The following is an 18162-nucleotide window of genomic DNA, read 5'->3' on the forward strand; positions in this document are numbered from 1 at the left end:
TCTAGCTCACTATTTCTTTATCTATTCATCTGTTGATGGGCATTTAGGTTGTTTCCATATCTTGACTACGGTGTTTCCACGAAAATAAGACCTAATTGGAAAATAAGCCGTAGCATGGTTTTCCAGGATGCTCATAATATGAAATAAGCCCTAATGCGTCTTTTGCAGCAAAAATTAATATAAGACCCGGTCTTATTTTCTGGGAAATACGGTAGGACTTATTTTATATCACGAGCATCCTGAAAAATCATGCTAGGGCTTATTTTCTGGTTAGGTCTTATTTTGGGGGAAACATAGTATTTTGAATAATGCTGCACTGAACATGAGAGTCAGATATCTCTTTGAGATCCTGATTTCATTTTGTTTGACCCAGATGTGGGATTGCTGGATCACATGATAGTTCTATTTTTAATTTTTTGAGGAAACGCCATACTGTTTTTTATAACGGTTATAGTAATTTACATTCCTACTAACAATGTACATCGTAATAACTATGTATGGTGCCAGATGGGTACTAGATTTATTGAGGTGATAGATGGAGGGTTGGGGGACAGAGTGAAAAAAGTGAAAGGATTAAGAAGTACATATTGGTAGTTACAAAACAGTCATGAGGATATAAAATAAAGCATAGGGAATATAGTCAATAATATGGTAATAACTATTTATAGTACCAGGTGAGTACTAGACTAGTCAGGGGGTTCACTTTTTAAATTATACAAATGTCTAACCACTATGCTGTACACTTGAAATTAATATAAAATAATATTGATTATTAACTATAATTGAAAATTTAAAAATAGGGGGAAAAGGTGAAGGGGAATAAGAGGTTCAAATTTCCAGGTATAAAATAAATAAGTCATGGGAATGTAACATACAGAATGGGGAATACAGTCAATAATATTGTGATAGCATAATATGGTGTCAGATGGTTGCTGGACTTATGGTGATCACTTGTTTAGGTATATAAATGTTAAACAACTATGGTGTACACCTGAAACTGATAAAATTTTATTTTTTGTTGCTTTTGTCGATGGGATTCTTTGCTTAATTTACTTTTCAGTTTATTTTTTGTGTGTAGAAATGTGACTGCTTTTTGTATGTTAATTTTGTATCCTGCATCTTTACTGAACTTGTTTATTAACAGTTTTCTTAAATCTTTAGAATTTTTTACATATAAGATCATTTCATTTCATTTGCAGAGATCATTTTACTTCTTCCTTTCTGATTTATTTCTTCCTTTCTGATTAGACAAGGAAAAAAAAGCATTTTTTTCCTTGTTTAAATCCTCTTGCTAGGACATCCAGTACTATGTCAAATAGAAATGTCAAGAATGAATGGCTTTGCCTTTTATCGGATCTTAGAGGGAATGTTTCCATTTTTCCCTCACTGTTTATGATGCTAGCTGGGGTTTTCATACATGGTTGTTTTTTGTTTTTTGAGGTAAATTTCTTCTGCACCGATTGTGTTGAGAATTTTAATCACTAATGGGTGTTAAATTTTTTGAAATGCCTTTTCTGTTTACATTGAGATGTTCATGTGTTCTTTCTTCCATTTTTAAAAAATGTGGTGTATCTCATTGATTGATTCCCTTATGTTTATGGTCTATGATTCTTTTAATCAGCTATTGAATTTAGTTTGCTACTGTTTTATTGAAGATTTTGCATCTGAGTTCATCAGGAATATTAGCCTGTAGTTTTGTTTTGTTATAGTATCTTTGGTGTTTGGTTTTGGCTAATGCTGGTCTTATAAAATGAGTTTGGAAGCATTCCTTCTTCTATTTTTTGAAACAATTTAAGAAGCATTGGTATTAAATCTTCTTTGAATGTTTGGTAGAATTCACCCATGGAAGCCACCTGCTCTTGGGCTTTTCTATGTTAGGAAATTTATGATTACCAATTCAATATCACTGATTAAATTTTATTATTTATTATTAGACTATTTGGGTTTTCTCTTCTTTAGTTTTGGGAGGTTGAAAGGTTCTAGAAACGTATCATTTTTTCCCCTCAGTTCTTAATATTCTCTGTGAACCTTTTCATTTCTAACATATTCATTGCAATGCCTCTTTCATTCTAATTTGATTTGTTTGAGTCTTCTCTCTTTTTTCTTATTTAGCCTTACTAAGGGTTTGTGAATGTTAATTATCTTTTTAAAAAACCAATTACTAATTATTCCATTGTGTTTTCTCTATATTTGATATACATATTTCTGTTGTATTTATTATCATTTCCTTTCTCTGCTAACTTTGACCATAGTTTGTTCCTCTTTTTATAGTTAATTGAGGTATAAAATAAAGCTCTTTTTTTTTTTAGCTTTTATAATGTAGGGTTTTATTGCTATAAACTTCTGTCTTAATTTTACTGGATCTTGTAAGTTTTAGTATGTCATGTTTTTTCAATTAAATTTATTGGGCTGACATCAGATAATAAAGTTATATAGGTTTCAAGTGTACAGTTCTGTAATACATCATCTATATATCACGTTGTGTGTTCACCACCCAGAGTCAGTTCTCCTTCCATCACCATATATTTGATTCACTTTTCCCTCTTCTACCACCTCCCTCCCACCTTAACCTCTGGTAACCAATAAACTGTTTTCTGTGTCTGTGTTTCTTTGTTTGTCTTGATTGTTTGTTACTTTCAGTTTTATATCCCACATATGAGTGAAATCAGATAGTTTTCAACTTTTTCTGTCCAAATTTATTTCACTTAGCATGATAATCTCAAGATCCATTCATGTTGTCACAAATGACAGTGTTTCATTTTTTTCTTATGGATGAATAATATTCCATTGTATATGTACCTCATCTTCTTTATCCCATTGTCTATCAAAGGATACTTTGGTTGTTTCCATGTCTTGCCCACCGTGAATAATGCTGCAATGAACATAGGGGTACATATATCTTTACAGATAAATGTTTTCAGATTTTTTGGGTTGGTACCCAAAAGAGACATTGCTGTATGGTATGGTAAATCTATTCTTAATTTTTTGAGGAACCTCCATACTGTTTTCCATAGTGGCTGTACCAATTTATATTCCCACCAGCAGTGTAAAAGTGTTCCTTTATCTCCACAGCCTCTCCAATACTTGTTGTTACTTGTTTTGTTGATAATAGCCATTCAAACAAGTGTGCGGTGGTATCTCATTGTGGTTTTGATTTGCATTTCCTTAATAGCTAGTGAAGTTGAGCATCTTTTCATATATCTGTTAGCTATTTGCATGTCTTCTTGGGACAAATGGCTGTTCAGGTCCTCTGCCCATTTTTTAATTGGATTGTTTGTTTTTTTCTTGTTGAGTTGTATGAGTTCCTTATATATTTTGGATGTTAGCCCCTTATTGGAGGCATTGTTTGCAAATACGTTCTCTCATTCAGTTGGTTACCTCTTTGTTTTGTTGATGGTTTCTTTTGCTGTGCAGAAGCTTTATAGTTTGATATAGTCCCATTCATTTATTTAGCTTTTACTTCCCTTGCCTTTGGAGTCAAGTTCATAAAATGCTCTTTGAACCCATAAGTTTAGTACCTATGTTTTCTTCTATGCAATTTATTGTTTCAGGTCTCATATTTAGGTCTTTCATCCATTTTGTGTTAATTTTGGTGTATGGTAACAGCAATCTAGTTTTATTCTTTTGCACATAGTTTTCCAATTTTCCCCCCTGCACCATTTATTGAATAGACTTTTTTTTCTCCATTGTATGTTTTTGGCTCCTTTTATGAAAATTATCTGCCCATATATATGTGGGTTTATTCCTGGGTTCTCAATTCTATTCCATTGGTCTATATGTCTATTTTTCTGCCACTACCATGCTTTTTTGATTATTGTCACTCTGTAGTATAATTTGAATTCAGTAAGTGTGATACCTTTGGCCTTGTTCTTTTTACTCAGGATTGCTTTGGCTATTCTGGGTCTTTTGTGATTCCATACAAGTGTGATAATTTTTGTTCTATTTCTTTAAAAAATGCCGTTGGGATTTTTATGGGGATTACATTACATCTTTATATTGCTTTGGATAATATGGGCATTTTAACTATGTTAATTCTTCCAATCCATGAACACAGAATATCTTTTCATTTTTTTGTGTCTTCAATTTATTTTAATAATGTATTATAGATTTCAGTGTATAGGTCCTTCATATCCTTTGTTAAGTTTATTCCTAGACATTTTATTCTTTTTCTTGCAATTGCAAAAGGAATTTTTTTCATTTCTTTTTCTGAAATTTTATTGTTAGTATATAGGAACACAGTGGATTTTTGTGAATTGATTTTATATGCTTCAGCTTTATTGTATTTCTTTATTGTTTCTAACAGCTTTTTGGTGGAATCTTTAGGGTTTTATATATGAAGAATCATGTCGTGTGCAAAAAGAGATAATTTGAGTTCTTCATTCCCAAATTGGATGCCTTTTATTTATTTCTCTTCCCTGATTGATCTGGCTAGGACTTCCAGTAATTTGTTAAATAACAGTGGTAAGAGTTGGCATCCTTGTCTTGTTCCTGATCTTACAGGATAAGCTTTCAATTTTTCACCATTAACTATGATATTAGCTGATAGTTTGTCAAATATGGCCTTTATTATGTTGAGGTACTTTCCTACTATACCCATTTTCTTGTGTGTTTTAATCATCAATGGATGTTGTATCTTGTCAAATGCTTTTTCTGCATCTATTGATATAATCCTGTGATTTTTATCTTTTATTTTGTTCTTGTGGTTAACGCATTGTTTGATTTGCATATGTTGAACCATCCTTTTGCCTCTGGAATGAAACTCACTTGATCATAATGTACATTTTTAATGTGCTGTTGTATTTGATTTACTAGTATTTTGTTTAGGATTTTTGTATCTGTATTCATCAGATATATTGGTCTGCAGTTTTCTTTTCTGTATGTTACCCTTACCAGGTTTTGGTATCAAGATAATGCTGGCTTCATAAGATGAGTCAGAAAGTATTGCTCCTTCTTCAATTTTTTTTGGAAGAGTTTGAGAAGGACAGGTATTAAATCTTCCTAAATGTTTGGTATAATTCACTAGTGAAGCTATCTGGCCCTGGACTTTTGCTTTTTGTGTGTGGGGTGGGGGGTGGCAGGATTGGATGATTGTTTCAATTTCCTTGCTATTGTTCAATTTAGATTTTCCAGTTCTTCATGATTCAGTCTAGGAAGGTTATATATTTCTAAGAACTTGTCCATTTCTTCTAGGTTATTAAATTTGCTGGCATATAGTCCTTTCTAGCATTCTCGTATGAACATTTGTATTTATGTGGTATCCATCATAACTTCTCTTTCATTTCTGGTGTTCTTTATTTCTGTCTTTTCTCTTTTCTCCTTGACAAGTCTAGTCAGGGGTTTGTCAATTTTATTAATTTTTTCAAGGAACCAGGTCTTTGTTGCATTGATTTTTTTCTATTTTCTTTTTTTCTCTGTTTCATTTAATTCTGCTCTAATTTTTATCATGTCTTTCCTTCTGCTGACTTTGGGCTTCATTTGCTCTTCTTTTTCTAATTCTTTAACATGTAAAGTTAGGTTGTTTATTGGGGATTTTTCTTGTTTCTTGAGATAGGCTAGTAATGATGTAAATTTCACCATTATTATGGCATTTGCAGCATCCCGAATGTTTTGATATCTTGTCTTTTCGTTCCCATTTCTTTCTATGCATCTTTGAACTCTCCTTTTATTTCTTCTTTGACCCAGTCATTTTTTAGTAGCATGTTGTTTGATCTCCACATGTTTTTGGTTTTTCCCACTTTCTTTTTGCAGTTGATCTCCAGTTTCAAAGTATTGTGGTTGGAGAATATGCTAGGTATGATTTCAAGCTTCTTATATTTGCTGATGCTAGTTTTATGTCCCAACATATGGTATATCCTTGAGGATGTTCTATGTACACTAGAAAAGAATGTATAGTCTGGTGTTCTAGGGTGAAGTACACTATAAATGTCAATTATGTCTGTTTTGTCTAATGTGTCATTAAAGGCTGATATTTCCTTATTGATTTTCTGTTTGGATGATCTATTCATAGCTGTCAGTGGCATATTTAGGTCCCCTGCTATAATAGTGTTTTTTGTCAGTTTCTCCCCTTCATTCTGTTAGTAGTTGCTTTATGTATTTTGATGTTCTTGATTTGGAGCATACATATTGATGTGTTATGTCTTTTTGTTGTATTGTTTCCTTTATCATTATGAAATGTCCATCTTTATCTCTTGTTACATTTTTTATCCTGAAGTCTGTTTTGTCAGATAAAAGTATGGCTATATCCACATTTGTCTGGATGCCATTTGCTTGGAGTATTGTTTACCACCCGTTCTCTTTGAGTCTATATTTGTCCTTACAGCTGAGATATTTCTCTTGAAGGCAGCATATGGTTGGGTTTTTTTTTTTTTATCCAATCTGCTACTGTGTGCCTTCTCATTGGTGAGTTCTGTCCATTTCCTTTTAGGGTGATTATTGATATATGAGCTTATCCTACAGCCATTTTGTCTTTTATTTTCTGGTAGCTCTGTGTCTCAATTGTTTGTCTGTTATTTTAGTTTGGTCGTATTCTGTGATTTTTCCTCTATTTCTTCTTTTTCATGTTATGTGCCTCAGTGCCTTTTTTTTTTGAATGGTTACCATTAAGTTTATATAAAAGAAAGTTTCATATACTCATATACAATAGTCCTTTTTCTTCTGAATGCACCTTATGTCCATTTCCCTTTGCAAATTCAGAACTTTACTCCCTTACCCCCCCTTTTTTGTTATTACAAATTATCCCTATTTATACTATGAGTTCATTTCTGAGTTGCAGTTGTTATTGTCTTCTTCTCTTTTTTTCCTCCTTTAACCTTTATATTATATTTAAGTGTATAGTGCTCTGTTCTGAATAATAGTTGCAATTTTCACTTTCTGCCTGTCTGCTAGTCATCTTACTCATAGTTTTGTATCCTTTTGCCTTTTGTTTCAGGTAGAATAACCCCCTTCAGTATTTCCTGTAATTTAGGCCCTGTGGTGGAACATTCTCTCAGCTTCTGGATGTCTGAAAAGATCTTTATTACTCCTTCATATCTAAAGGGTAACTTTGTTGGATATATTATTCTTGACTGGTAACTTCTCTCAATAATCTGAATATTTTATTCTACTCCCTCTTAGCTTGTAGAATTTCTGATGATAACCTAATGGGCTTTCCTTTGTACCTTACCATCTTCTTTTCCCTGGCTGCTTTGAGAATCTCTTTGTTGTTATTTTTTGAGAGTTTTAATATAATGTGCCTTGGAAAAGGTCTTTTTGGGTTGAGGTAATTGGGTGTTCTGTTTGCTTCTTGGATTTGAGGATCCAGTTCTTTCCATAGGTTTAGGAAGTTCCCATTAACTATTTGTTTGAATAGTCTCTCTGTTCCCTTTTCCCTCTCTTGTCCCTTTGGAATACCCATTTTTCTTATATTGCTCTTTTTGATGGAGTCAGATAATCCTTGTAGAGTTCTTTTATTTGTTTTAATTCTCAAGTCTCTCTCTTCTTCCATCTGTGTCATTTCTAGATTTTTATCTTTGCTATCACTAATTATTTCTTCCATCTGGTCAGCTCTGTTTCCTAAACTATCTCATTCTTCATCTCTCTTATTGAATTCTTCAGCTCCACTATTTCTATTTGGTTCTTTTTAAAATTTGTAATCTCTTTGGTAAAATATTTTGTTTGTTGATTTTATTTCTGAGTTCATTAAACTGCCTATCTAAGTTTTCTCGCAGCTCATTGAGTATTTTTCTGAATAGCAATCTTGAATTCTCTGCCTTTTTAGTCATATATTCCGATGTCTTTAAGTTTATTTTCTGGAGATTTTTCATTTTCTTCTGAGCTGCCTTGTTACCTTTTTTGTTCATGGTATTTGATGGATTCTTTTTCTGCCTAGGTATATGGTATGGGAGTGAACTCTACAGGTTGATAAGAAGAGGTCTTTCTTTTGTTTTTCAGTAGGTGGCGCTGGAGCATTTTATTTTCTCTTTTAGTGCTCCAGCTTTACGTATCTCTGCTGGGAAATGAAAAATTCCTTGTGTTTCCTGGGGAGTAGGGTGTCTCCTCTGTGACCAGGTCACCTCGGTCTCAGGGCACTACTCCTGTGGGAGAATGTGGTGGATGATGGGGTTCTGAGGCCCTGAAATCCCAGTGCTTCCCCTGCAGCCAGATACAGTGCTGTGCTGCCTGAGGTGTTCCAGGTACCCCCGCTGGGATCGGCCTTGAAGGGTAGGGGTGGGGTCATCTGAGAGAAGCAACTGGTGTATTTGTGGCTTTGTTCTCCCCCCAGTAATGGCGACTGCCACACCTCAGCTGCCTCACCTGTGTATCTCCACCTTTGTCACTGGGATTAGCCACAGTGTGCATCTGCTGTTCAGAAACTGTCTCTCTAGTTCTCAGGGATGTAGATACTCTGTTTGTAACCTGACAATCTTAGCTGCAGTTTCTTTTCGGGTCCTATGCTAACTCTGGGAGGGTCCAGGGAGGCGAACTTTGGGAGAGTGCAGGGAGGCGGCCGTGCTCTGTGGCTTTGTTTTCTGCTTGGCATTGACTGCTACTAGAATACAGCTGTTGCACTTCTGTATTCCGTGTCTGCCCAGAGGCCTCTGCCCATCACTGAGTTCAGCCATATTATATGCTGGTCATTCAGGCAGGAATGCTGGGGGCCACAAAGAGTGCACCTGTAGCCTGAATCCTCCCCTCTCCCACAACTGGCAGTGAGCACTGGTTTGTGTCCACAGCACCTGACTCTGCTCTTGTCCTTTCTCTCCTCCCCTGTTTGCTCTGATCATCCACCTTCAGTTGTTTTGATGCATAGGTCTCTCAGACATGTTTGGGTGTTGCACAGGGAATCCTTTGTTGAATTATAGCTGTTAAACTTGTTGTAACTTCAAGGGGAGACCTCATGGGGACCCCTTACACCACCATGCTTTGGACATCACCAAATTGTGTTTTAGTTTTTGTTTGTCTTGAGACACTTTTAAAATTCTCTTTTGATTTCCTCTTTGACTCAATGGCTGTTCGAGAGAATGTACAGTTTTCACATATTTTTGAATATCCATTTTTCTTGCTGTTATGGATTTTTAGTTGTATTTCATTGTGGAAAAATATTAATAATATACTTGGAATTATTTAAATCTTAAATTTATTAAGACTTGTTATGTGACTTAACATGTAATTTATCTTGAAGAATGTTCTGTGTGCACTTGAAAAAAATGTATATTATTCTGATGTTGTGTGCCAAGTTCTGTATATGTCTGTTAGGTCCATTTGGGTATAGTATTTTTCAAGTCAGGAGTTTGTTGAGTTTCCATCTGGATGTGCTATTATTTTAAGTGGGATATCGAAGTGCCATACTATTATTGTATTGCTGTGAGTTTATGTCTTCAGATCTGTCAGTATTTGCTTTATATACGTAGGTACTCTGATTTTGGGTATGTACTTATTTATAATTGTTAAATCTTCTTATTGAATTGACCATTTTATCATTATAGAATAACATTCTTTACTTCTAGAGACAGTGTTAGACTTAAAATCTTTTTTGTCTGACATAAGTATAGGCACTCTTGCTTTCTTTTAGTTACAATTTGTGTGGAATATAATTTTCCCATCCTTTCAGTTTCAGCTTATGTGTGTCTGTAAATCTAATATGAGTGTCTTGTAGACAGCATATAATTGGATATCGTTTTTTATTTATCCAGTAAGCTATCTATTCTTGTTGATTAATAAGTTTAATCCATTTATATTTAAGGTAATTATTGAAATTTGAGAACCTACTATAGCGATTTTGTTAATTGTTTTCTGCCTGTTTTTCAGTTGGTCAATCTCTTCCTCTCTTGCTATCTTCCTTTATTATTTGATGATTTCTTGTAGTGATTTGCTTTGGTTCTTCTCTGTTTATCTTTTGTGCATTTAGTATTGATTTTTTTCTTTGTGGCTATTTTATGCATAACATTATTTGTAGTTATAATCTTCTACTTTAAGTTGATAACAACTTAAATTTATTTGCATACAAAACAGTACACTTTTGCACTCCTCTATTCCACACTTTGTTTTTCTGTTGTCAACGTTTACTTCTTTTCATGTTGTGCATCCATTAACAAATTTTTATCTTTTAACCTTTTATTAGGGTTAAAAGTAATGTATACACCATTATTATAGTAGCATATTATTTTATATATGTCTATATACTTTCTTATGCTTTAGTGTTGCTGTTTAGCATGTTTTTATTTCAATTTGAATAACTTCCTTAAGCATTTTTTATAAGGCATATCTAGTAATGATGAATTTCCTTAATTGTTTGTCTTATAAAAATGTTATCCCTTCTCCTTCATTTTTAAAGTATAATTTTGCCAGGTATGTGTATTATCCCACTCTCTTTGGCCAACAAGTTTTCTGCTAAGTAATCTGCTTATAGTCTTAAGGTTTTCTTATATGTGACAAGTCACTTTTTCCTTACTGCTTTTAATACTCTCTCTGTGTACTTGACTTTTGGAAATTTGATTATAATATGTCTAGGTGTAGTCTTCTTTGGGATAATCCTGTTTGGGAAATGTTGCGCTTCATGAATTTGTATGTCTGTTCCACTTTTATCGTTTGGGAATTTTTAGCCATTATTTTTTAAATAAGCTTTCAGCTCTGTTTTCTCTCTCTCTTCTTCTCCTTCTCCTTGTTCCCCTTTTTCCTCCTCCTTCTTTTCTTTTCCTCCTCCTCCTCCTTCTTCTCCTTCTTCTTCTTCTATAACTCCCATGATGCATATATTGATTGCTTTTATGATATCATGTAAATCCCATAGGCTTTCTTCACTCTGTAATTTGTTCTGCTTTTTTCTTCTGTGACTGAATAATTCAAATGAATTGTATGCAAGGTCACAGATTCTCTCTTTTGTTTGATCAAGTCTGCTTGTGAAGCTCTGCATTGTATTTTCCATTTCATTAATTATGATTTTAAGCTTCAGAAATTCTGTTTGGTTCTTTTTCTATTATTTCTGTCTTTTTGTTGAACTTTTCATTTTGTTCACGTATTGTTATCCTGATTTCATCGGGTTGTCTGTGTTCTCTTGTAACACACTGAACTATGTTAGAACAACTATTTTGAATTATTTGTCATGCAATTTGTAGATCCCCATTGCTTTGGGATTGGTATTAAAAAATTATAGTTTTCCTTTGATGGTGTCATGTTTCCTTAATTATTCATGTTTGTTATAGCCTTGCATTTATGTCTCCACTTTTGAAGGATTAGTCACCTTTTCCAGGCTTTATAGGCTGGCTTCCATGGGGAAAGACCTTCACCTATGATTGGGTATAAGGGTGCCAGCTGGGTGGGGGAAGAGCAGCTTTGGCCCTGTAGGTGTTCAGCATTGATTTTTGCTCTACGGAGGGCACAGTGGTATAGTCTCCATGTACCTCCATCAGCTGAAGTCAGTGTCAATGAATACTGCAGTGGTCCTCAGTGTCCAAGTCTGAAGGTGTCCACAGTGGCTATTGGAGTCCTCAGTGGTGAAGGCTACTTGGAGTCTCCTGTTCACTTTTCCCCTATGGGGCAGAGTCATGGCTGAGGGTATTCCTCTTGGCACCATGTCTAATATGTGGGTGCACATGCAGCAGCTCTGGCTAACATGTAGGATGCACATAAAATAACATGTAGGATGCACAGTGGCTCCAGAATTCTGTGGTGGGCCCACTCACTGTTTCAGTGGTGCTAATGTCTTGAGGGAGGGACAGCACTTGTTGGGGGAGAGGTGCCAAGTTGCATCTAATTCTGATGGGGAAGGGAGCAAGTGGCTCTTTCTGAATACGGGAGCTAGATCAGAACTGGCTCTTGTTTGGGGTGACTGAGTATCACCACCTCCTTGTGCATGGGGGTTCAGTGCAGCAGTGGCTCCTTCACTGGGGGAACAGAAGAGTGGTGGCCCCTTGTGGGGGGGCATCAACAGCTCCTTCTTGGGGAGGTTGGGGTGTTGATAACTCCTTCTGGGGAAAAGTGTCAATGGCTCTGTTGGTGGGGAATGCAAGCAGTTCCTTCTCAGGTGTGTGTGGAGCAGTCAAATCTCCTTCTGGGGAAGAACAGAACATCAATGACACCTTCTTCTGGAAAATGCAGCATTGATGGTTCCTTTTCATGAGGAGGGTGTGGAGGGACAGCAATTCCTTTTTGGTAGGGGAGGCAAGGATTGGCATTGGCTCTTTCTGAAGAGGATGAATGATGGTGGCTCCCTCTAGGGATGTAGAATGGTGGCAGCTCCTTCTCAGAGTGGGGGTAGGGTGCCACACAGCAGCTGTGGATCCTTGATCTGAAGGCAGAGCACGTGTGGCACCATGTGGGGAAAAGAAGATTGGCAAGTGCTCCTTGGGTAAGGTGCAGGGAAGTAGCTCTTTCTTGGGGAGGGGGAAGGGCAGTGGAGAATCCTTTTTGGTGAGCAAGGTGATGGCAGCTCTTTCTTGGGGAAAGCAAAGCAGCTACAGCTTCTTCTAGGGTTGGGGAAGAGTTGTGGTGGCTCCTTGTAGAGCTGGCAGAGGAGCATGGACTCCAGGCAGCTCAATCAGCTGGAGTCGGCATCAAGAAAGACTTCCTGGTGGTGAGGGCTGCTGGGATCCTCCTGCTGTCCTTTTTTCCAATGGGGGTTCCCTCTTGGTGCCTAGCTGTACCAGATTGAGGTGATACAGCAAGATACTTCCTACACTTTATTATATGGCCATTTTCACTTTTCTTTCTTCCTTCCTTCCTTCCTTCCTTCCTTCCTTCCTTCCTTCCTTCCTTCCTTCCTTTCTTTCTTTCTTTCTTTCTTTCTTTCTTTCTTTCTTTCTACCTTTCTTTCTTTCTTTCTTTTTTCTTTTCACTCCACTGGTTTGCTACAGGTTCCTTGTTTTATTCTGGAGTGCTCTCAGAGCTATTTTTGTGGGCATATAATTTATTTCTTATTTTTGTTGTTATTGTGGGAGAAAATGAGCATTGGGACCGCCTTAGTCTGCCATCTTGTTTATGTTACTCCTGTAGTATTCAATTTGTATAAAGTGTTCATAATGGGCAAGTCTACAGAGACATAAAGTAGATTAGTAGTTGCTCAGGGCTTGGGTGAGTGTATGGATTAGGGAATGATGGCTAGGGAGTGCAGGGATTTTTCTTTTTTTTTGGTGACAATGATTTTTTCTAAATTTGATTGTGTTGATGATTATTAAGTTCTGTAAATATACTAAAGAAATGAATTATATACTTTAAATGGGTGAATTTTATGGTATGCAAATGATATATTGATAAAGCTGTTATAAAAATTAATATGGCATCAATCAGAAGATAAATAAGAGAGGGCAAAACTTGGAGACAGAGAAACATGTTAGGATGTTTTGTAATAGTCCAGTTGAGAAAACAAGGGTCTATATTAGGGCAAGAATATTAGGAATTGAAAAGAAGAGAGTATGGCTAAAAATATATATTGTAGAGGTACAATCAGTAGGACTTTCCATTTGGTTGGATGATTTATGCATGAAGGTAGTAAGACAAGAAGACTAAAGTTTTAACTCTGGGTAGCTAAGATGGTTTTGATGTCTTTACTACACACTGGGAGCACAGAATGAGTAACAGAATTCTGTGAAGTGAGTTCATAACAATTTTAGTTTTTGATGTGCTGTCAGGACAATCTTCAAAAGATGCCCAAGTATCTAACTGAAAATGTCAGATTGAAATCTAGTGAAAAGGGAAGTATATTTAAGAATCATGAATATGTAGAATATAATTGACATCAGAAAGGTGGCTGAAAGCTTCCTTGTAGAGAGTGTGGAAAAAAAGGAAAAGGGAACTGGAGACAGAGCCTTGGGAAAACAGCTCTATATAGGAGGCAGCAGCAGGAAAAGAACAAAACAGAACCAAGGAAGGGAGTACATTAAAAGCAGAGAGAACAGTAGCAGAGCTGCCTTACCAGGATTAGACCTGGACTTTTAATGATAGGGTTAGTAGAAGACAGGCTGAGGATGTCCCGGAAAGGAGAAGAACAAAGTCACAAAAATAAAATGGAGACTGGTATGAAAGTGATGAGGAATGATCTTAAAAGTCTTAGGAATCACCCACCACAGTGTTTTGGGAAGGCCTGGTAATTGGGAGAAATTTCTGACCTGGTCCAACTGTCACCCTTCCTAGGTGAGGTTCTCACTTACAAATGGAACATCCCAGAGAGATCTGGCCCTGGACCCAATGATTCTGCTTGTGTTTCCTGGATTTATTATTCTGCAGTAGATCCCATCAAGGTAAATATAATATTGACTTCCTGGAGGTAAGTCTAAAAAGTGAGCAGAATGATCAGCAAAAAGAACCTATTAAATAGGTGTAATAAGAAGCCCATCCCTGAAATACTAAAGCCTAGGCTTTGGGGAAAATTTCTTAAATGCTTGGCTTATTTTAATAGACAGGACGAGGAATGAAGGAAATAGGTAGCACCACTTGTTTGCCCTAAGAATTTTCTTCCTTGTTTCTTCTTGGATCCTATAACGCAATATGCTCTCATTTAAAAAGCCTAGGATTGGTTGTCAAGAGATTGGGGTTCTAGTCCCAAATTTGGTTTTATCTTACCTTTGCAGTGACTTCAGACAAGTCATTCTGCTTCTGTTTTGTCATCTGGAAAATTAGTTTATCTCTCTATCCACCCATCCACAGCCAGATCTCAGCAATCATTTACTGAGTGCCTACTATACTTTTGGCATTTCACTTGGTTCTTTAGATGATACAAATGTAAGATAAAGTTCTCATCCTCGAAGAGTATGATCTAGTTGGGGAGACAGATAACTATAAACATAATGTTATTTATATCTATCTATCTATCTATCATCTATCTCTCTATTCATCTATGTTAGCATTTCTTTAAAACCACATAATAGTTCTATGGGGGTCTCTGAGAGTGATTACTTCTGCTTGGATAAGGGTATGAATGAGAAGGAAGCAGGAGAAAGCCTCACAATAAATGGAAGTTACATGTATTTTGAGACTTAGAAGATGAAAAGCAGTATGCCATAAGATAAGGAATATGGTGGAGGGGAGGACATTACAGGAAGAAGAAATGGCATGAGAAAGGCACTGGATTGTGAAAGTTCTTGGTGGGTTTGGATATCAATGAGTAGTCTAGCCTAGCTAAAACAAAGGTTATATAACACATCTTACCTGTGTCCCAAGATGGTTGTGAGGATGAATTCAGCTAACATAGTAGAGGTGCTTATAAATATAAGATATTATGATGAAGTTCTGAGGACAGAGTGAGCTTGGATGTCAGCCTGGCTTCCTGTAGAATACTGCATGCAGGTCAACCTCATATTTTTTACTCTCTCCCCCTTCCTCCCATTCTCAGGACATGTATAGTGGCCTGGTGGGGCCCTTGGCCATCTGCAGGAAGGGCATCCTGGAGCCCCATGGAAGACGGAGTGACATGGACCAAGAATTTGCCTTGTTATTCTTGATCTTTGATGAGAACCAGTCATGGTATCTAGAGGAGAATGTGGCAACCCATGGGCCCCAGGAGCGAGGACATGTTAATCTACAGGATGAGACTTTCTTGGAGAGTAATAAAATGCATGGTCTGTAGAAAATAATCTACCCACCTTCCATAGAAATCCCACATGGGGATATCTGATAGACTCATTACTATATGAGGGAGCATAATTCCAGAAAGGATAGGAAGGTAGAAATTTGGAATAAGGACAAATTGGAATAAAGGTCTCCAACTATTGTACATTTGTTTATATACACAAAATACATATTTTGTCCATATTAGATCAGGTACCCAGAAAATAGAAAGCTGACTCTGTAAAGTTGCTGTGGTGACACCAGCACATTTTAACATATTACAGAAGGCAAGGTGGATATTCAATGTATTTAATGACCCTCAATGTATTTGGTGAGCTAGCTGCTCAGGGCTCCTCTGCTTCAAAATCCTGAGTTTAGCCTTTCAATATCATCTTATTTATTTACCACTCTAGATCTGATATCTATTTTTTCAATATAGACAGATGGACAGCTTGTCTTTTAGTCTATTTTTTTAAAACAAAGTTCAAATTACAGATGGAATAATTGGAGAAGAGAGACTCAAAGAGTAGTATACTGGATTTATATAATATACAAGGAAGAGTTTTTTGATTCTTGAATAGGTTTTGGAGGGAAATTGCACATCCAAGCCTTCCTTTGTTTTAAAGATATGTGTATCTCTTCAACAATGAGAGAAAATCTCAAATAAGAGGGAGAACTTAAGTGCAGTGGAATGAATGAAATGATTTCTCACTATCCCTTCTAACATAATATTTCTTTGATCTGAAGATAAGGTGTGACTTTGATAGTGACTGTAATGAAATTCAAAAGTAGTATCTCATTGTCACACAGATTCAAGTTATTTCCCCCTTGATGGAGATATGAGTGGTTCACACTGAAACACGGTTCACAACTTTATTAAGTGAACTATTTAGCTCCTGTCAGATCAGAGAAATAAATTTCCCAGGACAAAAAGGGAGTGAGGGCAGTTAGATCTTGCTAGTGCAGGGCTTGGGCTAATGCCCATCTCCAGATCTGATTGTTTATATATTCATTCATCCGAAGTCTTCAGGTATTAATCCATCTACCTATCTGTCTATCAGATATTGGTTGAGCACTTTCTGAGTTCTGGCACTGGAGATAAAAAGTTAAATAATGTTGAGGTCTGAGGACAAATAAATAATACCCTTCTCTTCCCTTCCTGACTCCTGAACCAATTGAGAAAGAGAAAGAGATTAAATGTGATCTTACTGAGAAGGCTAATTGGAAAACTGAGTTTAGTTCTGCAATTAAATAGGCTTGCTAATACTCCTTCTGTAATGGATAGATTTTCCACTTTATTATTGACAAAGTGGGTGGGATCTTTACCACAATGGAATAGTAAATCTGTTTGCACCCCTTTCTTTGGTCAGACTGATCCAAGAGAGAGCAGATTCAGAAAAGGCTGAGTTGTGCATGTTTATTTCCTTTTATCAAATTCCTAATTTGGTGGAGGTAAATACAGAGATATGCTATAAATGTTCTTTCCATTATTTCCCCTCGTAGTGTAAAGTAGAAATGACCTTCCCTCTACAAGAACATGAGAAGTGGAGGATTATGTCCTGGGCATTATCCTGGCAGTGTTAATTATCATGGCAATGAGTAGTTTGTGGTCTTTAAAGCATAGGATATAGCCTGGGACGAGGTAGATGATGAAGCCCATGCATTAATACCATGATTAATTCCAGATAAGTGATTAGTCTTTTTTGAAACATTTATTTTAGGCTCAGGTGTCTGTTGGGTGTTCTGAAGAATACAAGTGAACTATAGTGCTATAGTATATACACTCATTTCCTGCTTACTAGGAACCTAGGGTCTGATTGAGGATATGAGGTCCCACAAATTAAAAGATAGGTAAATCTAGAAGGCAATTTCTGGTGAGTCCCAAAGAGTGGTAAGACAGTACTGGATAAGTTCAAATGTGGAATGGGATGCAGAGAATGAGAGATACTAAGGGAAGCTAATTAAAGATATGTTCTTGAAGGAGGTGAAAGTTTGAACTTTGAAAAGATGAATGAAAGGAGGCAGGATTTCTGGAAGGGAAAATTAAAAACATGAGGATGGACACAAAGAACATGCAAATTGGGCTATATGGGAGGTGGTGAATAAATCACCCTAATTGGAATAAGTATGTTGGATAATGGAAGATGAGTCTGGGAAAATGTTTGGGAGCTATATTTTGAAGGATCATGTTGGCAGGAGGGAGCTAGTAAAATATTTTAAGCAGCAGAATGACATGGTCATATTTGTTATTTAGAAGACCACTCTTATAAAACCAAAGTGAAAGGTAGACTGGAGGGGGACAAATGGAATAAAAATGAGAGAAGTTAGGAGACTATTGCTATCATCAGAGATGATAAGGACTAGTCTTAGGGCAGTGGCAATGGGAAGTCAAAATGAGAGATATGAGACTTTTTATTCTTTTACAGCCATTAATGGAAAGCTCTATGCCAACCTCAAGGGTCTTACCATGTACCAAGGAGAACGAGTGGCCTGGTACATGCTGGCCATGGGCCAAGATATTGACCTGCACACTGTCCACTTCCATGCAGAGAGCTTCCTCTATCGGGTGAGCTGGAAAGAGGACTGAGTCCCTTAGGGGTGATTAGAGGAGTGTTTAACAACTATTGAGGAGGAAGGGAATAGCAA

The 18162-nt window shown here is 36.4% G+C and overlaps 1 protein-coding gene across 7 annotated transcripts in view; it reads left to right on the forward strand.

The window, feature by feature from the left end:
* Window positions 1-18162, forward strand: part of HEPH (hephaestin) — an 86325-nt gene that overhangs the window by 61129 nt on the left and 7034 nt on the right. For all 7 annotated transcript variants that reach the window (XM_033115874.1, XM_033115897.1, XM_033115922.1 and 4 more), the window contains 3 exons: window positions 14104-14210; window positions 15302-15527; window positions 17943-18082. In XM_033115874.1, coding sequence (XP_032971765.1) covers window positions 14104-14210; window positions 15302-15527; window positions 17943-18082 — 473 coding nt within the window. The remainder of the gene's footprint in view (window positions 1-14103; window positions 14211-15301; window positions 15528-17942; window positions 18083-18162) is intronic.

This window comes from Rhinolophus ferrumequinum, chromosome X (genome assembly GCF_004115265.2).
Source record: "Rhinolophus ferrumequinum isolate MPI-CBG mRhiFer1 chromosome X, mRhiFer1_v1.p, whole genome shotgun sequence".
NCBI classification, from domain to species: Eukaryota; Metazoa; Chordata; class Mammalia; order Chiroptera; family Rhinolophidae; genus Rhinolophus; species Rhinolophus ferrumequinum.